The sequence below is a fragment of the Pleurodeles waltl genome, chromosome 4_2 (assembly GCF_031143425.1).
Source record: "Pleurodeles waltl isolate 20211129_DDA chromosome 4_2, aPleWal1.hap1.20221129, whole genome shotgun sequence".
NCBI lineage: Eukaryota > Metazoa > Chordata > Amphibia > Caudata > Salamandridae > Pleurodeles > Pleurodeles waltl.
The window spans coordinates 122,116,907-122,141,997 of record NC_090443.1 but is presented as its reverse complement, the minus strand read 5'-3'; the positions used below and the strand labels follow the sequence as shown (position 1 = coordinate 122,141,997).

At 43.9% G+C, this 25,091-nt stretch overlaps 1 protein-coding gene across 1 annotated transcript in view; it reads left to right on the top strand.

Moving 5' to 3' along the window:
- Positions 1-25,091, top strand: part of MARCHF9 (membrane associated ring-CH-type finger 9) — a 366,275-nt gene that overhangs the window by 258,619 nt on the left and 82,565 nt on the right. The window contains exon 3 of the mRNA XM_069230924.1: positions 11,467-11,659. Within this exon, the coding sequence (XP_069087025.1) occupies positions 11,467-11,659 (193 nt within the window). The remainder of the gene's footprint in view (positions 1-11,466; positions 11,660-25,091) is intronic.

Here is a 25,091-nt window from a genome sequence, read left to right as displayed (position 1 = left end):
GAGCCCAGAGTGCCCTCCCCTGCCCCCAGGGACCCCCCCTGCCACCCTTGCCCACCCCAGGAGGACACCCAAGGACGGAGGGACCCATCCCATGGACATTAAGGTAAGTTCAGGTAAGTATTTTTTTTTTTTTTTTTTGTGGCATAGGGGGGCCTGATTTGTGCCCCCCTACATGCCACTATGCCCAATGACCATGCCCAGGGGACAGAAGTCCCCTGGGCATGGCCATTGGGCAAGGGGGCATGACTCCTATCTTTACAATGATAGGAGTCATGTTGATGGGGGATGGGCGTCGAAAATAAATGGCGCAAGTCGGGTTACGATGATTTTTTCGACGCAACCTGACTTGCCCCATTTTAAGACGCCCATGCGCCATTTTCCCCCTACGCCGGCGCTGCCTGGTGTACGTGGTTTTTCTCGCGCACACCAGGCAGCGCCGGTCTGCTTGCGCCGGCTAACGCCATTCAATAAATACGGCGCCCGCATGGCGCTTCAGAATGGCGTTAGCCGGCGCTAATTTTTTTGACGCAAAACTGCGTTAGCGCAGTTTTGCGTCAAAAAGTATAAATACGGCCCTTGTTGTTTCTAGGAGAACTTAGGACACTTTTTATTGTTTTTACAGTAATATTTCAACCATAAGACATTTGATACCACCTTCTGTGATATACCCTAAATTTGCTTATCTTTACGCATCTTTAATCGTTTTGACCTGCATTTATCCAGATAAATATTATATATTTTTCTAAACACTGTGTGGTGTATTTTTGTGGTGTTATATTGTGGTATTTTATGATTTATTGCACAAATACATTACACATTGCCTTCTAAGTTAAGCCTGACTGCTCAGTGCCAATCTACCAGAGGGTGGGCACAGGATAATTTGGATTGTGTGTGACTTACCCTGACTAGAGTGAGGGTCCTTGCTTGGACAGGGGGTAACCTGACTGCCAACCAAAGACCCCATTTCTAACAGTAAGGAGGCAAATAAGTCACAACAGGAGAGAGTCAGGAGGACCGAGGGGAACCAAATATGGGAAAAACAACAAAGGTGAAGGAACAAGTCACGCTGGGTGCAAACTAATGCGAACAGTGAGTAGTCACAACAACCGTTGTTGCTAGGCAAGGGAGCTCAACTCTGACCTAAATACTCTATGTTACAATTGATCTGAAAGTGTGCCTGAGTGTGCTGGCCTTCTAGTTGTTGGGGATGCAACTCTGATTTTGTGAAATGTAGTTTTACATGTCAAAGATTGTAATTTCTATTGACCTGTGTTCCTTCTCTACCATGTTTGCCTTCTCTTGTGCCTCACTGTGTCTCATGATCTGACCCTACTCATCTAAGGGTTTAAGATGGCCACCACCAGTTGCATGTGTTGCACGTGTATTGGGCATGTGGTCCATGCCAGCTTTACTCAGTTGTTTACTGTGGTGTGTCCCTCTGAGATATGAGGCGTGTGTTCAGGCAGCACCTACATTCTGCACACCTCTCTATCCTTTTCTTCTTCTGAAGACAGATATATTTGGGAGGTTCACAGTAGCATGCCACACTGGACCCACATACAGAGGTCCTAGTTTACATGATCTAAAATAGACTGGAAGCCCCTGGCGAAGATCTATTTCACAATCATATTGGCTATGTGTAGGAAACATTGTGGTTTCATTGGCATCAAAGACTTTGAGATATGAGGAATACTTAGATGGAATTTCACCTAAAACAACAGCAATTCTCATAAAACTTTTAGCAAATATAGGGCAGAAGTGAATCATAGTTATCGAAGGGGTATCCTTATTTGGACCATAACATCCTTAGCAGTATACTTAATGGAAGGTAAATGTCTTTTGTTGCCAATCAGTCAAGAGGTTGTTTTCCTTCAATCATGGCAAACTAGGACCACTTGAAAGTTTGGAGCATCTGTGATGTCAAACTGAGGTCTTGCCTAATGATGGTTAGTACAGGTCATGTACAGTTTTGTGGCTGGTGAGATGAATGCCTGGACTTTGAGACAGAGCTATTGAGCGATTGCATGGTTTCAGAGTGGGTTTTAGTATGGGCAGGGATTAGGCGTTGATCAGCATATTTCCTACCAATTAAATGATTTTTTCCTCACAGTCCATTAAAGCTTGAACCCTTACTCCGAACAAATGGCTGTGGCTGAACAAAGTCATGATAATCAAGTGAGGAAAGGATGGTGCTTAATCACTGTTAGAGGTAAAGGGGAAAGAAACTGAATCACCAGTCGCGATTCCCTGTTTTACTGTTTTTATGGGTCGCTTCCCAGTTTAGTTCACTTTCTGGGGCAATTACATTCTGCGTGATCCCATTCCCACAGTAAAAACAGAAGTTGTTATTTCTTATGCACACTTTTTCTTTAGCAGAGAGTGCGTTTCAGCTGCACTAGGTCCATCCGATAAGGTAATTATTACCCCCCCCGTCCTTTGGCTTCCGTTTTCAGGAGGGAAGGTAAAACCACCCCTCTCCCTTTCCTATCCACTGTTCTCCGCTCCAATTACAACACTAAGGTGATGACGTAGGCTGTGTCTTTCGCTGCAGAAAACTCTTCACTATAAGAATCTTTTAGTTCATTTTTTGTGTAATAGATTTGGTTGTGGTTTATACATGAGCATGTGACAAAAACATATCTCAATCCACTCAATATGGCATTTTACAAAAACTTCCTTTCAAAAACCCTCTTTTTATGCATGCGAATAAAGAGAAAAACTAAATAAAAAACAATTGTCCCATCCCGTTCCAGCTCACCCCATGACACTCCAACCCCTTTGTTTTTGTTTTATTATTTTGTTGTAGCATAATTCCAGTTTTATAGCTCATGAGGAGTTCTATCTCCACTGAAGTCTATGTTGTACCCAACGTTAAATCCTATAACTGAGTCCCCAAGGATCCGAGACCTATCAGTTGAGCACAGATGGTAGCCGACTATCTCATAGGCAGCGAAGATAAATAGTTTATTAACTAGATCTTTTAACCCCTTCGCTGGAAGGCCTTTTCCCCCTTAGGTACCAGGCCTTTTTTTTTGGCTATTTGGGGTAGTCCGCACTTAGGCCCTCATAACTTTTTGTCCACATAAGATACCCACGCCAAAGTTGCGTCCGTTTTTTCCAATATCCTAGGGATTCTAGAAGTACCCATAGTTTGTGGGTTACCCTAGAGGAGACCAAGAAATTAGCCAAAATGCAAGGAAAATGTAGTTTTTCTTTAAAAAAATTTGAAAAAGGTCTGCAGAAGAAGGCTTGTGGTTTTTCAACTGAAAATGGCATCAACAAAGGGATTGCGGTGCTAAAATCACCATCTTCCCAACTTTTAGGAACAGGCAGACTTGAATCAGAAAACCACATTTTCAACACAATTGTGGCATTTTATTGGAACATACCCCATTTTTACTATTTTTTGTGCTTTCAGCCTCCATCCAGTTAGTGACAGAAATGGGTGTGAAACCAATGCTGGATCCCAGAAAGCTAAACAGTTCTGAAAAATAGACAAAAATCTTGAATTCAGCAAGCGGTCATTTGTGTAGATCCTACAAGGTTTTCCTACAGAAAATAACAGCTGAAATAAAAATATTTAAATTAAGGTAAAAAAAGCCATTTTCTCCACGTTTTACTCTGTAACTTGTTCCTGCGATGTCAGATTTTCAAATGTAACATACCGTTACGTCTGCTGGCCTCTTCTGGTTGCAGGGATATATAGGGCTTGTAGGTTCATCAAGAAGCCTAGGTGTCCAGAGCCAATAAAGAAGCTGCACCTTGCAATGGGTTTTCATTGTATGCCAGGTATACAGCAATTCATTTGGTGAAATATAAAGATTGAAAAATAGGTATCAAGGAAACCTTTATATTTCTAAAATGGGCATAAGATAAGGTGTTGAGAAGCAGTGGTTATTTGCACATCTCTGAGTTCCGGGGTGCCCATACTAGCATGTGAATTACAGGGCATTTCTCAAATAGAAGTCTTTTTTACAAACTATCTTACATTTGGAAGGAAAAAATGTAGAGAAAGACAAGGGGCAATAACACTTGTTCTGCTATTCTGTGTTCCCCCAAGTCTCCCGATAGAAATGGTACCTCACTTGTGTGGGTAGGCCTAATGCCTGCGACAGGGAAATGCAACATGGACACATCCCATTTTTACATTGAAATCTGATGTGTTTTTTTGGAAAGTGCCTTGCTGTGGATTTTGACCTCTAGCTCAGCCAGCACCTAGGGAAACCTACCAAACCTGTGCATTTTTTGAAACTAGACACCTAGGGGTGACTTGTGGGGCTCTCACCTGGTTCTGTTACCCCGAATCCCTTGCAAACCTCAAAATTTGGCCAAAAAAACACCTTTTCCTCACATTGCGATGACAGAAAGTTCTGGAACCTGAGAGGAGCCACAAATTTCCTTCCACCCAGCATTCCCCCATGTCTCCCAATAAAAATGGTACCCGACTTGTGTGACTAGGCCTAGTGCCCGCGACAGGAAATGCCCCAAAACACAACATGAACACATCACATTTTCCCCAAAGAAAACAGAACAGTTTTTTTATAAAGTGCCTGGCTGTGGATTTTGGGCTGTAGCTCAGCTGACCCCTAGGGAAACCCAGCAAACCTGGACATTTTTGAAAACTAGACACCTAGGGGAACCCAGGATGGGGTGCCCTTGTGGTGCTCTGACCAGGTTCTGTTACCCAGAACCCTTAGCAAACCTCAAAATTTGGCAAAAAAAAACACATTTGTTGCACATTTCAGCGATTGAATGTTCTGGAATCAGAAGGAAGCCACAAACTTCCTTCTACCTAGCAGTACCCCAAGTCTCCTGATAAAAATGGTACCTCACTTGTGTGGGTAGGCCTGGTGCCTGCGACAGGAAGTGCCCCAAAACATTATGTGGACACATCAAAATTATCAAATACAAAACTACCTGTTTTTGACGGAGGGCACCTGCGTTTTTGGTCCTGGGCTTAGCAGCTGTATAGGGAAACCTAACAAGCCCAAAGATTTCTGAAAACTAGACACCCAAGGGAATCCAGGGAGGTGTGACTTGCTTGGATTCCCCATTGTTTTCTTACCCAGCATCCTCAGCAAACCTCAAATTTAGCTAAAAAATCAAATTTTCCCCATATTTCTGTTTGGGATCACCATAACGGCACAAATTTCCTACCACCCAACGTTCCCCTCAGGCTCCCGGTAAAAATTATACCTCACTTGTGTAGGTGGGCCAAGTGCCTGTGACAGGGAAGAGCCAAAAACATGTAAAAAATGAGGGGGAATCAAAACGGGTCCAAAAGGGCAGTTAAAAAAAAAACTTTATTAGGCTGACAAGTGGGGCAGAATCTTTATTGGTATAGATATATAATGCTGGGTGGTAGGAATTTTGTGGATTCCTGCAGATTCCGGAAGGTTCCATAACAAAAATATGGGGAAAATGTGTGATTTCCAGCAAAGTTGAAGGTTTGCAGGGCATTGTGGGTAAGAAAATGGTGTGGGTGTATGTGAAGCACACCACCCTGGACTCACGCAGATGTTTAGTTTTCAGATGTGTCTAGGTCTCGTAGATTTTTCTACATGGCAGCGTCCCAAAGTCCAAATAATGCAGCCCTCACCATCCCAAGTGGGACGATTTTGAAAGTTAGACAAGCTCTCATGGCCCAAATCTAAACCCAAAATAATCAAGGGTCCTCTTGCTAGCTGTGGGATAAGATGTTTTAGTGTGCCGGGGATAGCTGAAAGACTGTGACCCCCTTCTTTTAGGGTTGGGGCATAACCATGCCTATACAGGTTGGTAGCCACCACCCCACAATTTTTATTTAAATTCCCTAGCATCTAGTCGGCATTCTGCCCTCCCCCCCTCCCCCCCCCCCCTCTCAGGGAGTGGATAGTATTGTAAAAATTGTTTTGGTCCCGGGGAGCGGATCGGGGGTAATTGCCCCATCTGCCCACCGGTGGTCAGAACAACTTTGTCCCCATTTATTTGGGGTGGGGGTATGGCCATACCCCCACCCTCTTGTTTTGAAAAAAAATCTTCCCTGGTGACTGATGGGCTTTCTGCTCCTGAGCCTTACAAAAATAGGTTTATCTGCCCCCAAGGGGGCAAAAATGACCTAAAATAAATTTGCCCCCCCAGGGGAGCGACCCTTGCTTAAGGGGTCACTCCCCTTGCGTGAAATTGGCGCAGCAAAAACAATCCCTGGTGTCTAGTGGTTTCTGCCCTCCTTGGGGGCAGATTGGCCTAATTAGAATAGGCCGATCTGCCCCCAAGGGGGGCAGAAATGGCCTTAAATAAATTTGCTCCCAAGAGGAGCAACCCTGGCCTAAGGGGTTGCTCCCCTTTTTTGAAATTGTCACAAAAACAAAATCCCTGGTGTCTAGTGGTTTCTGCCCCCCTTGGGGGCAGATTGGCCTGATAGAAATAGGCCGATATGCCCCCAGAGGGGGCAGAAAAGTCCTAATAAAAATATTGCCCCCTGTGGAGCGACCGTTGCCAAAGGGGTCGCTCCCCGTATGCCAATTTCATTAAAAAAATCTGTGGTGTCTAGTGGCTTCTGCTCCCCCTGGTGGCAGATCGGCCTAATTAAAATAGGCTGATCTGCCCCCGGGGGGGGGGAAGGGGGGCAGAAAGGAGCTAGTAAAAAATTGCCCCCCAGGGGACCGACCCTTGCTCAAGAAGTCACTCCTCTTTTTTGTATATGTAAAAAAAAAGAAATCCCTGGTGTCTAGTGGGTTCTGCCCCCCCCGGGGGCAGATCGGCCTAATTAAAACAGGCTGATATGCCCCCAGGGGGGCATAAATGGCCTCATTAAAAATGCACTCCAATGCCTCTCTTGGGGAGCGATCCTTGCTCAAGGGGTCGCTCCCCTAATGCCAAGTTCACAAAAAAACAAAACACAACACAAATCCCTGGTGTCTAGTGGGCATTTCTGCAGCCCGATCGCTTTGTGATCGGGCTGCAGAAATGCTCAAGGAGACATGAAAGGAAAGGAAAGCCCTTTCCTTTCATTAGTTAGCCCGCCTCCCCCCCCCAGCATCGGAAGAGGAATGCAAGGCATTGACCCTGTATTTCTTTCCAAAACAGATAAGGTTTCCCACACCCCAACCATATATGAAGGAACATGTCTCTGTCTCACAGCACTGGCACGTTTCTGAAGTGTCCAGGTACATGGTTCTGAACCTTCTAGGTGTCAGTTACCACCTCATTAATAATTTATATTCAGTTTCCCTATGCTGATGCTCTTATATCTCACTTGGATGTTAGGCCAGTTGTGGGCCCATTCCTTTTCCCTAAATTCTGTGCCCTTCTCCCCTTCCTGTGCTATTTAGTAAGGACATCTATTTTTACATTGTCCCTCTACCAGTACCAGATATACTTTCATAATCAAAACCTTGTTTGTCTCGCATGTGCTCAAACATTTTTCAAAATATGTTAAGGGTCTGGGTGCAGCTTCTTTGACAATGGAGTTCATAACCCAGTGTTATAGATCATTTTTAAGACCTCTGTTGGACATCATTGCCTATTTAGTTACCTCTAGAAGTCTCTTAACTGTGGGTAATGTAGCAGAGAAACTGTGCTATTCGTTTCAGCTCCACAATTTTATTATGATTAAATTGTTGAATATACAGCTGTTTAAACACAGTCCTAAGAAAATGAGAACATGTCATAGTCATCCAACAAAGTTCTTCAACTAATGGCGCAAACCATGATAAGCCTTAAATAAACAAGGAAGATGGCTACGTTGGGCATTCCTGTGGTATTAACTTGAAACTGGTTCCTGGAGTGGATTTGATATTATAACAGAAAGCTAAACCTCCAACGGGTTTCCTAGGAATCTAACAGGCAAAGGAGAAGACAGCAGCTTTGCACTCAGCCCTGGAGTTGAGGTTATCAAGGTTGAGGAAGTAGATGAGGCAAAATCAAGAGCTTTTGCGACCAGTAGACCCATTAATTGCCCACACTAGGTCCACACTGGATCACTGAGAACTGGTGGCACTATCTTCCTGGTTTCTAGGGCTGTCATCTGTGACATAATGCAGCAGTGTCTTGCCGCAGGGCTGCTACTTCCAAGTGCAGAATATTTAAGGCCTGTCCAGGGCCTTCGTCATGGCCACTGTGTAGGGTAAGTGAGGTCTCAGCGATCTGTCCAGGTCTGGCAGCAGGAGACAGATGTACTCTATGGAGTGAATTTGAATACTCACCTCTTTATGCATAGGTTTGGGTAAGCGGGTGTGTTATTTAGTTATGGTGAGACAACTCAAGTAGGGCTTATGCAAGGCCATACATTCAGGCAGAGCAAACCCCTACAACACGATGTTGATTACCCTTTAGGTGAAAACTCCCAAGTCGGGTGATATTTGCCCTTGGGCACATTGCCTGCTGCGCGCTATTTGTCCACAGGTTTTTGGCAGGAAAACATGAGGAGAATTGTGTTGGTTACATAACAAAACATCCTGATTTGTACATCCAGGAAGGAATGGACACGGGTGTGCACCCTGGAGCCCCCTGTGCATTCCAGAGTGTGAACAGTAGGATTTCAAGCTTTTTGACAAGAAGAACCTTTTCATGTTTCCTGGCCGTAAACTTGTAGACACATTGCACGGAAAAAAACAGTTTGAATGCGGGCAGTGAGCATATTTGCAATTATTACCTGGATTGAGAATTTACGCCAACAAATTGAATTCACACGAAGATTGCAATATGTGTAGAGATGGTCATCCATTGCAAGACATTTTTCATTTCCCAAACGGTTATTTGATTTTTTTGGCACCGATACGTAATTGGCTTTCTCATATTTGACCTACGAACAAAGGGCACTCTAGGGTCTGCCAGGAGTGAAGCACATATAACAATACTTGTGTATGTCTGCTTTTCTACTGAGGCTTGTGGGTACATTTGCGTGTGCATAGGGGACTCGGGGAGATCAAGGCCTTAAGTTTACCTATAAGTGGTCTTTTGATAACCACCAGCCTGTCCACTTTCAGGCACCTCGGAGAACCTGGCTATAAATGGCAGCTAGTTGCTGGGTTTGATGTAGGGTTTTATTTGGAGAGAAAATTCACACTAAGCTTCATTACGTGATGATTCTCAGAGTGAGTAATCTCACTGACCTATTTTTATCATTATTTTTACATTAATTTCGAACGTCAAGGCTTCGCTTTAACCTTTCCCTTAAGCTTTCCCTGTTTCACTGTAACTCTGTTTACAGACATTCCTTCGACCTATCTTTTACCTTACCACCTCACTATTCACAATTTACATCATTTCCCTTATTTCGTTCCTATCCCTGACTCTTTGCCTTACTCTGACCCTAACGAGAGTCCTTACCCTTGGCTGCAGTGTAACTCTTGGACCTATACGTATCTGTGTCCTTTCTCATTTCTGTCCTTCTATATTTTCCCCAGATACTTTGTATTTTTTGTTATTTGTAGAGGAAATATGTGTCACTACTCTGGTAGTAGAAATGGTTACAGGGCTATATGTACCTCTTTAGAAGTTCCCTTATCTCCGCAGATACTGTGTTGTCTACGGTTGTCATTTTCGGACTATACAAGGATGCATTACTAGGGTGGCGGTCAGCAGCCCTTGTTCATCGTGAGTAGATATAGTCCAGTACAAATGTGAGATGGGTCATTCAATCGGTCTTCTTTGTCACTGTGGGCTGCATTCAAGCTTTTTTGTCATTACTTTGTTGCTTTTGAATGTGGACATACTCAATAATATCTTCCCTTGACCTGGGTCTTTTTGAGTTCCTTTATTATGGGGGTTTATTAGGGTGCTTAGGTAGTCACTTTGTGAGGATTGTGCCTAGAGTACAAATGACCGCTGATGACTTTAACTAAATTTTATCAAATACTTTATTAGGTTTCCAATATTTCTATTATCACCATTTCCATGGTACCAAAATACAATTAAGTTGTAAAGTTTGCGCCATCAGTTGAGGGCAACTCGGTGAAAGCCACAGTGGCCCTTACACACACTGTGTAGTATCTAAGATTATATGTGGGTAGTTATGGCTAGCTTCTCTAAACCTATTCAAACATTTACCTTAAATCTACGTGCATTCAACAATTGTGTGATATTGTTGTGGTGGAGTAGACCACTCAACAGATTTTTTTCAAAGATTTTTTACAAGTCTAACGGGTACTGGGACACTGTGCAAAATGAAAGTGGAAACCTTATGTGAGGGACTTGATTATCTCAACAGGTGGCCTGATCTGTTAGGAAGTTCGGAGTTAGCTCCGTTAGATGATGGATGGTAGGGTCGACCATAGTCCTTCCCATGGCAGTAGTCACCTAGTTTTAAACTGTGAATACATGTGCAATTCCTATTTGCATGATTTGTTGGCTCTATTAGTTTGCCATGACCTATAAGGATGGGGGAGGGCATTGGGGCTCTGTGAATACAGACTGTGACCCATCCGTTCCAACACAGAGGTGGTAAAAACGAAGGCCCATATTTATACTTTTTGACGCAAACCAGCGCCGGCTTGCATAAAAAAAAATTGAGCCGGCTATCGCCATTGGAACGCGCCAGGCGGGCGCCTTATTTATGGATTGACGTTAGCCGGCGCTGCGGGCTGGTCAGAGTAAAAAAAAAATGACTCTATCCAGGCAGCGCCAGCCTAGGGGAAATAGGGGGTTGTGCGTCAAAAAATGGTGCAAGTCAGGTTAGAGTCAAAAACATGGCTCTAACCGGACTTGCACAATTTTTTGAAGCACAACCCCCATTGAAATGACTCCTGTCTCAGCAAAGACAGGAGTCATGCCCCCCTGCCCAACGGCCATGCCCAGGGGACTTCTGTCCCCTGGGCATTGCCATTAGGCCCCCATGCCACAAAAATGTTTTTTTTTAAATACTTACCTCAACTTACCTGTACTTACCAGGGATGGGTCCCCACATCCATGTGTGTTCTCCAGGGGTGGGTGAGGGTGGCAGGGGGGTGTCCCTGGGGGCAGGGAAGGGCACCTGTGGACTGCTTCCATGGTCAGAGACCATGTAAATGAGCCCACAGGTCCCTTAACGCCTGCCCTCACCCAGCTGTTAAAAAACGGCGCTCATCAGGCTGAGCACCGTTTTTTAAGGCCTGCTCCCTCCTGTGCGTCAAAATGAAGCGCAACTATAAATAAGGCGCACAGCCCTTAAAGTCATTTTTTGGACAGGAACGCCTACCTTGCATGTCATTAAAGCAAGGCGGTTTCCCGCATCCAGAAAATGACGCACACGGAGGAATTTTGACTTTTGCCGGGTTGGGCGTCATAGTATAAATATGGTGCAAGGTTTGCACCAAATGTGCGTAAAACTTTTTGATGCACATTCGGCGCAAACAGAATATAAATATGCCCCTAGATCTTGTTGACAATAAGACTGTGGCCTTCACCGAGTGTTTCATACTGAAGGCTAAGAGAGCTGTTTCTCTAATTTGATACCATGTCATGTTATGTCTGGTAATCCACTTTTGATTATTTCTTCTTTCCCAGTGGCAGGCCATCTCCCTGACAGTGATCGAGAAGGTACAGATTGCTGCGATCATCCTGGGATCTCTCTTCCTCATCGCTAGCATCTCCTGGTTGATATGGTCATCGCTAAGCCCTTCGGCCAAATGGCAGCGGCAGGACCTGCTGTTCCAGATCTGCTATGGCATGTATGGCTTCATGGACATTGTCTGCATAGGTGAGGGTTCTCACCGTTTCTTTGTGGCACTTTCTGGGAACAAGAATGGAGGTTCCTTCCAATTTCGAGATTTGAGTATTGTATGCAAATCACCCACTATGTGCTTATGAGGCTCTGGTACAAAGGGACATGCTATTTTATGTGTCTAATTCCAGCAGCAGACAGCTTGTGGTGCCTCATATCAGGTAAGGTTGTGTTTCCCAAGCCTGTTTTTTAGGGTTGAGCCTGCAAGCGCTCTAGCCTGCTGTAATCTCTCAGTGGTCTTTTAAACGCACTAATCGCACACCCATCAGTTTTGTTGGTTTGAGGGCTTGCCTTTTAAAATTCACTTGATTTCATTAGTGAAAGGCATGCATACGTCATGCCTATTCTGGTGTTTATCCCTCCTCAAGCGTACCGACCAAGGCCTGAAAACATATGAGGCTCTATATTTTGTGTATGGCTTGAGGACTACTTTTTATTTTTATTTCTTAAGCAGTGCAATCTCTCTGGGCAGTAGTCGAGCTCTTTGCATGACATCAACCTTGGTACATGGATAATTGCATAACTGCTGATAGGTTTATTAGCGAGCAAACTTCTGTTTCCTTTTCTGTCTCTCCTTCTCACTACACGCTCATGTCATGTAATCGGCTCACATATGTGAAACTGTTTTACTTTTCATTTTCAATTTATGTGGCAAGAAAAGTTCAGTTAGGACTTTACAATGTTAACAGCTCTAAGTTGAGCAAATGCGAGACCCATTGCATTGCAAAAGCTTGTTTTCTTTGCATTCTGATGCTTGTAGTTTTGCTTTTCCTTATATACATCATGATTACGAACACCAGAGTACAAAGAACATCCCTGCCGCCAGACAACTTGAGATGTATTTCTAACTCAGAGATAGAAAACACAGTCTTCTGAAGAGGAACTAAAGCCTATCAAAAGAATTTGAGAAAGAGGAGGGTGGATAAACAGAGGTTACATAGAAGGATTCTCTTCTCTGTAGCTCTCTAGCTCCAGCCCCTGTGTACCCTCGTCGATTTGTATGTGCTTTGTTCTTAAAGAAAACACGTGTTAACACGTACGTGGCTTGTGATGGCACAAAGGGTTTCAAAATATCACTGCCTGAGATAACAACTTCTAGTCATCAGGTTTGTGCTCTTGCCTGTACCTATTTAGTAAAATATTTAACCTGGGTTCTCACATGACAGTGAATTGCCTCTGTCTTGAACTGAAGTTTATCAGGTTCCTGTCGACTTGATTTTGGTTCAAAACAGCAGCTCGCTTGACTATGGGTCTAGAATGTTCAACCTTGTTAACCTGATTTTGAGAGGCATGTATTTGCTGTCTAAAGATTCTTTGAATTTTCCACTAGACCGTGTTTTCTGCAGAACAACCTAAAACCCTTCTCCAGCAGTACACTTTGCAGTCTACTGTCCAAAGTCTTCTGGTAGTTTCTACTGCTGAAAAATGCGGTAGACAAGGTTCTTTCCATACAAGCCCACAATATCTTCAATGCTTTCCACTGGCTGTACTTCGAGAAGAACTTGTTAAATTGTATTTTCACTTTTTTAATGGTGGAACAGTCCTGTTTCAATTCTGTGTGCTCAGAAGAGGCTCCTGCCGCTCCCCGACTCCACCTCTAATCCTTGTAACCTGGTCTATTGCCTGTGAGCGAGTTGCTACTCCCTGCTTGCACCCAGTAAGTCTTGTTGGGGTGTCCGCAGGCACCACAGCCCAAGTGCCTACTGTCCCACGCTCGCCTGCTTCACATCAAAGGGTCTCCAGTAGCTCAGGTATGTTGTGCTACCACCTGGTGAAACAGTGAGGCTCATTTACCACTGTTCACCTTCTCTGTTGCCAGGGGTGGACACTACCTCACACTCATTGGCACTTTTGAATGGAGCGCACAAACCCCAGATTTTGCAAGCTCACCTTAAAAAAGCAGGGGCCGTTGGCCCTCAGACATCCTGCCATTTGCTCCTGTGCCTGCCCCCCAGCCTTCCTGTGTCCTTCCTGCTCACTCTGTCCCTTTGAAAAGGGCATGGGTGACGTGCCCCATGGCCTCTCGAGCCATTGGCCTCCTATTGCCCTGGTTGGTGCCTGATCGATCATGGTGTAATAGAGTCAGCCCCTGAGGCTGCTTCCACCAACCGGGGATGCGCTCATTCACATTCTGTGTTTCTTTACATCAGGAAACAAAAAACAGTGGTGTGATTGAATACACATAAAACATAACATGAAAAAATGGAGAGGTTATTGAAAGTTCGGTCTCAGGGAGGTAACTTTCAGCGGGCCATGATTTTTTAGAAACATTAAAGTATAAAAAATTGATGGATGGAATGCTTGAATTAATCTCAGCCACTGGTAATTACCCGGGCTGCATCTCAATCCACCATTAATTTGCCCACCATTTTAACTCAGTTTGGGTCAAGCTATATCAGTCTTGACCCTGCTCCAGTCAGGACAATCCAGCTCGAATTGACAGGCCAGGTCCTCTCTGATCCACAACACAAGCAACCAAGGACCTGTTTTACCCTAATTATGGGCTCATCACCCAGGCACAGCTTGGTTCCACTGACACACTGTGCACAGGACCCACATCTAGGCATACCCGAACTCACCTAAGTATTTAAAAAAAGAGATAGGTGGAATGCTTGAATTAATTTCAGTCACTTGTAATTACTCAGGCCGCATTCCAATCCATCGTTATTTTGAACACCATGTCACCACAGCAGCGTCCAGTGGCTGAGATTAATTCAGGCATCCCATCCATTGCTTTCTGTATACTTGTGTCGCCCTAAGCGGGATGCTTATGTCCAGACTTGGATCCTGTGCACACTGTGTCACTAGACCCAAGCTATACCTGGCTGATGAGCCCATAGAAAGGGCGATACTGGCCCTGGGTTGCTTGTGTTCCAGTTCAGGAAGGAGCTGGCTTGGCAGTTCCGGCAGGACCGCTCCGACTGGATATTTGCATATAGCTGGGTCCAAACTGAGGTGGCATGTTATTCAAAACAATGATGGATTGTGATGCGGCCCAAGAAATTACCCGGGGCTGAGATTAATTCAAGCATTCCATCCATCACTTCTTGTATACTTTAGTATGTCATCCATGGGATGTGTATGCCCAAACATGGGTCCTGTGCACATTCTGCCATTGGAAACAAGTTATAACAGGCTGATGAGCCAAAAACAAGGGCATAACCTGTGATGGGTTCCTTGTGTTCTGGTTCAGAGAGAATATGACTTGGCAGTTCGGGCTGGACTGCTCCCATTGGAGCCGGGTCAAGACTGACTTGAATATAGCTTGGTCTAAACTGAAGTAGCATGCTGTGTAAAATAATGTTGGATCGGGACGTGGCCCAAGTAATTACCAGTGGCTGAGATCATTCCCAGCACTTTCTGTATACTTCAGATTTTTTAGACAGCAGTCATACGAATGTCAGGACTTACAGACCCACACTCAGAAAGGAAAAAGTGAAATATCATGTCCCTGCCTCTGCAGTGCTCTTCACTGAACATAACATGAGATTTTTAGACACCTACCTCGTTTGCAAATGTTTTTCAACAATTTCTGAGTAATTTTGATGCAGTCTGTCCTAATAATAAGCAACTGTCTGTTAAATCTTCATCTCCAGGTTTCATTCTAACATGTCCATCTTGTCCTTTACCATTTTACATGGAATAATGCTGTACATATAGCTCCATTCCTGGGCAGTTTTGATCCAAAGGCATCACTCTGGCATGATTTTCCCCATGGCAACATTTATGATCAAATGACACCTGCTCTGGTGATGTGCTTCACCAGTTTACAGCACAGTAACTGCTTCAGCATATTCTCTCTTGTAGCTGGAAACCATCTTGTTTCTAGTCTTAGGATGTGGATGCCCAGATGGATGTGCAGTGTTCTAGATGGAGCTGCCGGCTGTGTCTCTGCTTGGCATGGCACTAGCTGCGCCGCCTAATACACCAAAGGTTGTGTGAACAGCGTTGGCTGCTTCTGGTGTTTAACACTGTGTTCCCTTAGAAAGAACCAGAGTTGGTGCTGGCCCTACAGCACTATACTTCGGAGTCTCCTGACACGAGCTGTCCACTTGTACTGCCATTACAAGGACTCGAGGATAATTTGGAACTGAAAGCAAGGGAAGGAGGTTAAAACTGAGGGGAGAAAAGAGGCCAGAGGAGACCTCACTTCACAGCCTCAGAATTGTGTTGTACTATGATTGTGTTTATATGGAACGTCATACCTCTTACAAGGCTCTTAAGTACATTAGCAGACGGGAATCCCCCTACAATTTGTAGGAATGCTTGGTTATAAGAGCAGGGAATTGAAATGCAGCCTGTGTGGGAAGCATTTTAGTGCTGGTCACGATTGGTCGGAGTTGTGATCTTATCCTGACATAGGTCACTGCCATTAAACAGGTAGATGGGTGAGGATGAAGGCTAGAACTCACAAGCCTATAATAAACGATGTTATTGTTGTGTTTTGTTGTAAAGGTGGGGGGTAAGGGTGTGGACTAGATAGGAAGTATTGTGGTGTTGTGTATGAAGTGTAGTGCAATGCATTTCTTGTGTTGCTGTGGTTATGCTTGGAGTGGAACGCAGGAGAATTAGAAATGGGTGCAGACGTTTGTCTGCCACCCTACATCAGGATAAGTTCTAGTTCTTCAGCAGGATTTGTCCTAAATCATCTAAATAGCACATTTCCATATTGGGTGATAGAATTCTTTATTGGTCAGTGAAATTCCATCATTAGCCTGGAAAGAGTCAGTTCTTTACTTCTCAGTACTTTAGTCCGGTGATCTCGTATATTTCTATTTTTGCTCGGCAGGAGTCCCATAATTCTGCAACTTTTCTGAAGAAGGAGGTTTCACGAGTGTGTTTCTTCCTGTAGCAGCACCGCTGCTGCTCTAACTTTGCTAAGTTTAAGAAATTGTTGAAGACCTGGCTGTTCTAGGTTCTGGATGTTGGTGATGTGCAGGATGAGTGCAGAGATATACCTTCGGGTATGATTCTCTGCACTTTATTAAATGGAAATAGCATAACATAGCAAGGGAGGATATGCCGACTTGGTGGTCTAGAACCAACGGGCTTATTTACAAAATTATGACGCAGCCCGGTGCTGCAAGCTGTCTTGCAGCGCTGAGCTGTGCCATTAGGAAAGTGCAGGGATGTGTTGTATTTACAGCAGTACAGAGCTTCTCAGTACTTTCCTCAGTGCTGGTGCACAATTGGCAGCCTAGCTCAAACGCAGGTGCCCTTGTACCATAGTGCAAGGGTGTCTTTGCTACATAGATGATTGTTTATGTGCATGAAGGCACCTTTGCTGCACATAAGCAATAAACAATCAATAATGGCATTTTCCTGCTCCTATGTGTGTTGCAGAATGTAGCTCACATAGGAAGAGGAAAAAACGAGGAGAAATAAAGATATTTTTCCTCGTTGCACTACTTTTACGCCACCTCTTGGGTGGTGTAGGAATCTGACACATTCTCAGCCTTGTAAATATGGAAATGCGTCAGATTCCATGGGTGTTGCGTGGGAACACCCAAAGCAACACCCATGGAATGCCCCTTTCACAAGTGTAATGCAAGAAAGGGGGGGCATATTTATAATGCCAAGAAAACGCACACAAGGTGGCTTTGTGTGGCCTTGGAAATATGGAAAGGCTCCGCCGGAGAGTAAAAAAAAAGAGACTCTCCGGTGGCGCTAGGGGCTTGTAAATATGCACTGAGTGCTCTCTTCTGTGAGTACTTCTAGAACTCATCTTGGACATTAGTCTTTGTTTTGAGTGCCACTGTGGACGATAAAGAGGTCCTTCAGGGCAGAGTGGCTCAAGAACAAGTGTGGTACTGTTGCACTCTCTTCTCAACATGCAGATAGAGTTTGACCCCAGGGAAGATACAGAAACCTTGAGCTGAGTACTGGACACTTCCAACCATAGGTTTTCCTTCGGGGTGGCCTGGGAAACAGAGGTCCTCCGAGGCTTTCATCTCTTGGACAGCAGTGGTGGAGGATAGACGGGGTGATTACGTGTATTCACCTGTCTGTCCCCTTGTTTGACGCGTGGGCTAGATGAAGGTCGTAGGCTGCTTGTGTTCCTCTAGAGTGTTTATTGGGTTGATGCTAAAGACCGTTCCACAATGCGGGCTGAAAATAAACAAAAAAAAGTCAGTTGTTCTAGGTATAACTTTTTATGTAGCAAAAACACTCCGCAAATATAATAAATAAATAAATAAGAAAATCTGCCAAATCGAACGATGACTCATGCTCCATTACAAAGAAGAAACATAATAATATATTTTCATGATTTACGGAGCACTGCACTTTTGCTGTTGTGGTCTAACTTGGGTTTACGTCCAGCTGCACCACGTGACCATGTTGTGTGATCCTGGTGAAATCAAATGAGCTCGCTGCACCTCAGTCCACCTGTATTCCAAACGTGGCGATCGTAGAGGCGTTTCGGTGTCAGTCACTGGAACCACAATGTGAACATTTACATTCCGTTTAGTGATTACCACGGAAACGCCAAGAAGGGTGTCCTCTGCTGACCACAGAAAGAGTTGAAATGGAACGTGGGTGCGTGAAGTCGCGACGCCACATAAAACAGATACTGCTCAAAGCAAAACCCTACCCATCCTAAACATGCTCTTACACTCCTACTAGCTGAACTACAAGGAGTATTGCCTCAGTAATTCAAACAGTAAGTGGCAGCGCGAGAAATCAGCCTCGGGTTGTTAAACCGCCACTGTTTAAGATGCTGACAGGACGGCCCGTCTCGCTCTGAACACTTTTTAAACATTTGACACTCAGGGTAACACTTTCTTTGTGCCTTCAGGTTTCAGGGCCTCCAGTAGTTTAAATAAGAATAGGTTGATTTGCTCCTGTGCTTCTGTCTGCAGGTTTACTAATTTTACATCAACAAATGCAATTTGCGTGTCTATTTTTGTATGTTCACGTAGAACGGTTAGCATAAGCAATCGGTCCTTTTCCTGAAGGATTTTTTTATGCTACAACAATGTCAGAAAATTGGCTTTTTCATTTCTCGTTATACGAACACATGTAGTGTAACCATGTATTCCCCTAGTAAAACCTGTGCAAAAACTATGATATAAAAAGATCCCAAGGGTAATTAGTTATGAAAAATTAATTAACTGAATTTAATTGAGTCAGTATTAACAAACATGCAAGTTCTGTAACCTGAATGACTCAAGCGCACTGGGAGTTCGTGGTCATATGAGAGTATATTTTTCTTTATACACAAAAATGAATACATAGCTCTATCTGCAAAAAAATTGCTGTGACACGGAAAAAAATAAAAGCTTACATTAGGCACGCTGTTAAAAGCTGTCCAAGAAATGTGTGAACGAGGGAAAAAAGGGATGTTATTCAGTCAAAGAAAAGCAACAAAACACTGCATTTTGTTTGCCACATCAAATTCATACCCTTATCGCATATAAGATCATACATATTTGAACTTAATGGAGTTAATTGCATGTCAGGTGGCTTTTGGACTGTTATTCCTCCATTTTCCTGGATTACCTATTCTAGGGTCATGAAAGCCCCGGAAGCAAAACTATTCCTAGCGACATCTATTTGGGGGAATAACATTTGTTTTTTTTGTGTCCTTGGGAGTTTCACCCAGCGATTTTCAATGCCACCACTATGAAACCTGGAAAGTGTAATCTCGATGGATCAGGTAACCGGCCCCGTTAGAGTTACTGGGCCTTTCAGAATAAGGTCACGTCATTTTATCTAATTATTAGACACAGCCTTCATCAGGACAGTATTCCATTAAAATTCGTTCTTCGTGTGACATTTTCCCCGCACCTTCCTGAGAAAGAAGTATGAATAAAAAATGACTGCCGGTTGCATTTAAGACAAAGACATAGCGTTATGATAATTCAATTAATCAATTTATGGGGCATACAAATTGTCCCTATTCTGTTCACGGCAAATTGTCACAGGCACTTGTCGTTTGCCATTGATGTGCAAAATAATAGAATATGTGTATTTTTTCAGAGAAGTTCTAAATTTTGCTTGGGGATGTTGCTATCTGGCATTCAGATTATCTTGATGGATAAATGATATACACTCACGTCCATTTCTATAGACTGACAGGTTTGGATCACCACTGACTTCTGTCCTTATACAGGAACTGATGCAGTACAAAATCAGCACCAAGATTAGTGTCCGTTAAGAATTCAATTCTTGACCAACAGATTAGGGTTGTAGTCTATTGCCCTCCGTATACCAGGGACTGCAGTGCTTAATTTGTAAATACAAACGTGCCGGTGCCCAAAGCCCTCCTCTTAAACACACAGCTGCTGCATTTAAATGTGCGAACTCGGAATAATGAGGCAGCGTAATCCTGAAGCCATCTCGGGCCTCTTCAATCCATTTAAAGCCACTCCCTGCCTCTTCAGCTCACTCTGGCACCTTTCTGCTTTCTCCCTTCGTGACGCTTTTTCGTTTTTTACTTCCTCCGTGTTTCCCATATGTGTCTTTTGCTCGCAGCAAATGTTTGAGGCAGAAGAATAAGCCCGGGACCTCAAAAATAAGTACTGGTGCTCAGCACCAGAAACAACAAGCACAAATTAAGCACTGAGGGACTGTAAAAGGGAGGCCATGGTAGCTGGTACAGGACCAGTAAGACAGAGAGATGGGGAATTACTGTAGAAGGATGGTAGGCAACCCTTCCCAGGTTATATGGTGAGCCCTACGAACAATCATCTGACCTCAGTATCCAACCTAGAATGGGAACGTTGCTAGGCTACATTTTTTGTCTAACGTTTCTTTATTAAGAATTGCGTGAGAATCAGTCAACACTAGGCGCTATAGAATTTCATTCCCAGTGGGCATGGCTGTGGAGGAAAAACACAAGGTGGATACAAACATAAAGATAAACAAAGTCCCCTAGGACCACAGTAGCTACCAACAACAGTGTAACAGCCACACAACATATCACCATAACTACTTATATACACAATGAAAACCAACTTTTCATACAGTGTGTAGACTTAATAGTGATACTAAGGGGGGCACAGTAAATGAACAAAAAACATATAGTCAGAACGCTAGAAAAAAAGGAGGAAAATTCCATCTCATATCTCATATTTGAACGATGTCTGATAAGCACCAGCTGCAGATTCTAGGTGCATTCCCGTCAGCCAGGCAATAATGGGAAAATACTAGCGAACCTGTCACATTTTGCACAACTTCCCAACAAAGGAGTAGAGGGATAGTGTGGTTTCCTCCAAGTGGATGTCCCTGTAGGATGTCCTAGTGGCGAAACGAGGAAATGTGGGGACTCCTCATGATTTATAGCTGAGGTGTAGCTTTCTCTGAGGCTTTTAAGGCCCGGCCTTAGCATGTCGGATTGTCAAAGAATCTGCCCCAAACCTTTTCAGATTGGGGGAGTTCATCATTAATTTTATATATCAATTTCTCGAAAGTCGCCATGGTGAACTTGTCTTGTAGGCACTCATAGTAAGTAAGGATTTGCCTGTTTTGCAATATCTCAGAATCCTCAACGTAGCCGTACCCAGGGCACTGGCCACCCATCTCGTAAATTGAGAGGGTAGGTCATGTCTTGTCAGACTAAAAGATCTGTTCTCATATAGGTCCAAATTTTTGTCCAATAATTGTGCATGGTGGACAAGTCCATAGGATATGAACAGTGTCACAATCTGGTGCCTTGCATCTCCAGTCTCCCAGATAGTCTATCAGGGCTCAGATTGGCCCTGTGCAGCATGACAGGGGACCAATGCCACCTATGCATCAGTTTATAGTGACCACATTTCAAACGGTATTCCCGCAGCCCTTGTTATAATCGCCCATTGTCGCCTCCTGTTCTCATTCCTCAAACTGCATCTGTAGCTGATCTTCCTACCATGAACGTAACTCAGTCGTCGTGGGTATGGAATATTGTACATCTCTCAACAAAGAGGAAAGGCCTGCTATTATACCTCAGTAGGCCTTTGCGAGGGTTGCAAATCGTATTCTCACCAGAGTTCCTGAAAAGTTTTCAAACGGCCATCTGTTATCAGGTCATTAAGTCATAAGATTCAGGCCTATCTCTAAGAAAACCAAATGAGTTCTTCCTTGCATATAGTGAGCACCGCCTTGCACCAAATAGGGTTGACAATGTGGAGATATTTTGCGATTTTCATTGTCACATTGGCTCATCGCCATATATGAGAGGTTTTGATCATTGGGCTCGAGAGTGCTAAGGTTCGAGGTCGTTTGGTGTAGTTTGCAGGTAGGTCTTCTGTGACCAGTAGGGCATTATTTTCCATAACAAACCAATCAGGAGTTTCCCGCTAGGATTTAATGGCGTCGATTGTTTGTGCCAGTCAGTGAGCCAACCAGCAACTTTCCACAGGGGGTGATCGGAGCCCCCCCACCCCCCACCTTGGTTGTGGTAGCATACAGTAGAACACCCTAGTCTGGGTTTTATGGTGCCCCATGTAAAGTGGACGATCAGTCTAGCAATTTCTTTCAGCTGCAAGAGAGGGATCAACAGGGGCAACATCCCAAAGATATAGTTAAAGCGTGAAGCTGTATTTATCTTGATGACTTGCACCCTACCCCATAGTGACAGGTTCAGAGCAGCCCATTTCCAAAGTCCTCTTTCATTCTGTCTACCAAAAGAAGGATATTGTCGGGATCATCTTCCGTAGACCTTTACGGATGAGGATACCTAAATATTTTATATTCTCAGTTTTCCAGTGGAAGGGTACAGAACCCAGCAAGGTCCTTGTGGTGGATATGGTAATTGGTAGAGTCTCGCATTTAGACCAATTTATTTTGTACCCTGAGAAGCATGAAAAGAGGTCAATCTGATGTAGCAAAGTAGTGGCAGTCTCGAGAGGATGAGCTAAGGTGAGCAAGGTATTGTTGGCATAGTAAAAGGCTTTGAGTTTCTCCCGCCTTACTCACTATGCCTTTGATGTGTTCAGTTCGACAGATGGCTATGACCAGAGTTTCTAGGATGAGGATAAAAAATAAGATAGGGGGCAGCCCTGCCTCATACCTCGAAGTATGGAAAAGTAGGGGGAGTGAGGGCCCCCACAGGTGACCGACGCATTAGGATGACAGAACATATTCCGGATGAGTGTAATGAAATTAGGACCTTATCCATCCTCTCCAAGGTTCTGAACATGTATCCCCATTCCACTCTGTCAAAAACCTTATCAACGTCTAACAAAAGAATAACTATTTCATCGAGGCCCTCATGCTCTTGTCAAATTGTATGTGAGAGAGTACGAAGATGATCCGTCAATGTGCAGCTTAGTACAAACACTACATGAGAGGAGTGTGTTGACTGGGTAAAGACTTTTTGAGGAGAATGGCCAAGACCTTCACCAGTATCCTAACATCAGCATTAATGAGTGAGATGGGTCTGTAGCTGGATCAGTCTAGGGTATCCCTCCCAGGTCTTGAGATCAGAGTGATTCTAGATCTAGTGAACTCATATGTCAGATGGCCTTCCTCAAGTATTTCTTGAAATTTGGAAGATAATATGGGTATGCTCTGTGGATTAGTAAGTTTAAAAAATTTGTTGGGAAAATGGTCATCGCCTGAGGCATTGTTATAGCCCATGTGACAGATAGACACAGCTTTCTCATTGGGTGGGTTTCCTGGATTAACGATATGTCCGGGCGACTCGTACCCAGGAGGTGAGAATTTTGTTACAGTTGATGTAGTGGGTCAAGCCGTTAAGGTTAAGTGTTACACTTTCAGTTTTGGGGTGCTAGGTCTTGAAATGACAACAACTGATATAAAGAGGAATCTACAGGATGTGGTTGTCACCAGGAAGTAGGCGGTGCATGGATGTTGTGTAGTTAGGGGTTGAGTATGGAAAGTCGTGTGTGAATGCTCCTTAAAGGAAATAGGCTGAAGCCACAGGAAAGAAAAACCTGGGTAGGATCAGGAAAATCTGTTTAGGGAGGGTGCAGTAGGGGGACTTTTTAGTGGAGGGTTTCTCAGGCGAATAGTCAAGCCAACTGTTACAACTGTGAGTAGGTAACAGGATGGAAGCCTAATCTAGCGAAAGAGGTATTTGGTAACACCAGGTCATAGACATAAGACAAGAAGGAAGGCAGAGGCTGGAAACCATGAAGGAAACAGAAAGTGCAGTGTTGTCTCCAGATGGTGTCACAGAAACTGCCCTCAGTTACAGCAAGAGCATGTTGTCGTCTGTCTATGCTTGTTTTACATGAACCCGGAATGTGATGACCTCTAAGATGAGTAGGAACAGAGGGGGTCTCAACATATACCTTCCATTCCAGCTAGCTTTCCCCCAAGGGTCATGCTGAGAAACCCAGGATTAATCCTGTTCCAAGATGGCCATTGTCATAGGGGTTGGAGGAGTCTCCTTTCCATGTTCATGGAGCACTATGTAGGCCTCAACGAGGGGCCCTCCAAAACAAACGTCGCAGCCTGGGGCCCTACACCTCTTTAGGTGCTCTATCGTTATGCAGCCATTGTTCCGAAATACCAAACCATGCCACCCCCCTCTCCTTCCTCCGCCAGCCTACACTTGTTGTGAAGAAAAGAAGAGTGTGCTATCCAGTAAGCCTCCAGTAAATACACACTCCTGTATTAGTAGAATGCAATGAAATTCTAATTCAATAAATCAGGAAAACGAATCTTAGACCAAAGGGAGTAAGGAAATACAGAAATGCTGGAAACCCTTGATCCAGGAGATGTCAAAGACAACCAAATAACAGGAGTTCAAAAGTAAGTATAATAGTCCCTTAGTGAGCAATAAAGTCTTGTGTAAACAGGAGAAGGGTGACCGACTTAACCAAACCTGCCAAACACCTTTAGTAATGCGCCAGTCTCTGAGCAATTCAGAGTGTAACAAAGTAACTAATGAGCTGTAGCAATAAACAGTATCACCAGTCTAGCACAGTGATTATTAACCTTTTGACTTCTGTTGACCCACACTTAATCATTATTGGAATCTGGGGACCCCCACTGAATAATTACTGGAAGCCAGGAACCCCGGCCTGCACATTTGTTTTGACTTGAACAGCAAATCAGTACACTAAAAATAGAGAAACAAGATTTAATTAAAAAAATGCAAATTATTAAAATGTTTATTTAACTCACAAACAAATATTTAAAAAGAAAACATTTTAATTTAAAGGGGAAGATTTAAGCTTTTCTAAAATCAGTTGAGGTCACTCATTGTCCGTATTATTTTCTGTTTGATGCACTTGCACTGCTCCCACGAATCAATCTGAGAATATTAACTTAAATGTTATCCTCCAATTTTAAATTCCTTCACATTTACAGAACATTCTAAAATGTTCAGTTTTACATTTTGCTTCTTTTTGTACGCTTCATTAATCTGTTGATAATATTTAATTTTCTGAGCAGTGGTGGAGCCTCTGAGTTGGCTTTGGTACCCCCAGGGGCCCGGTTCACAAATTAAGAACCA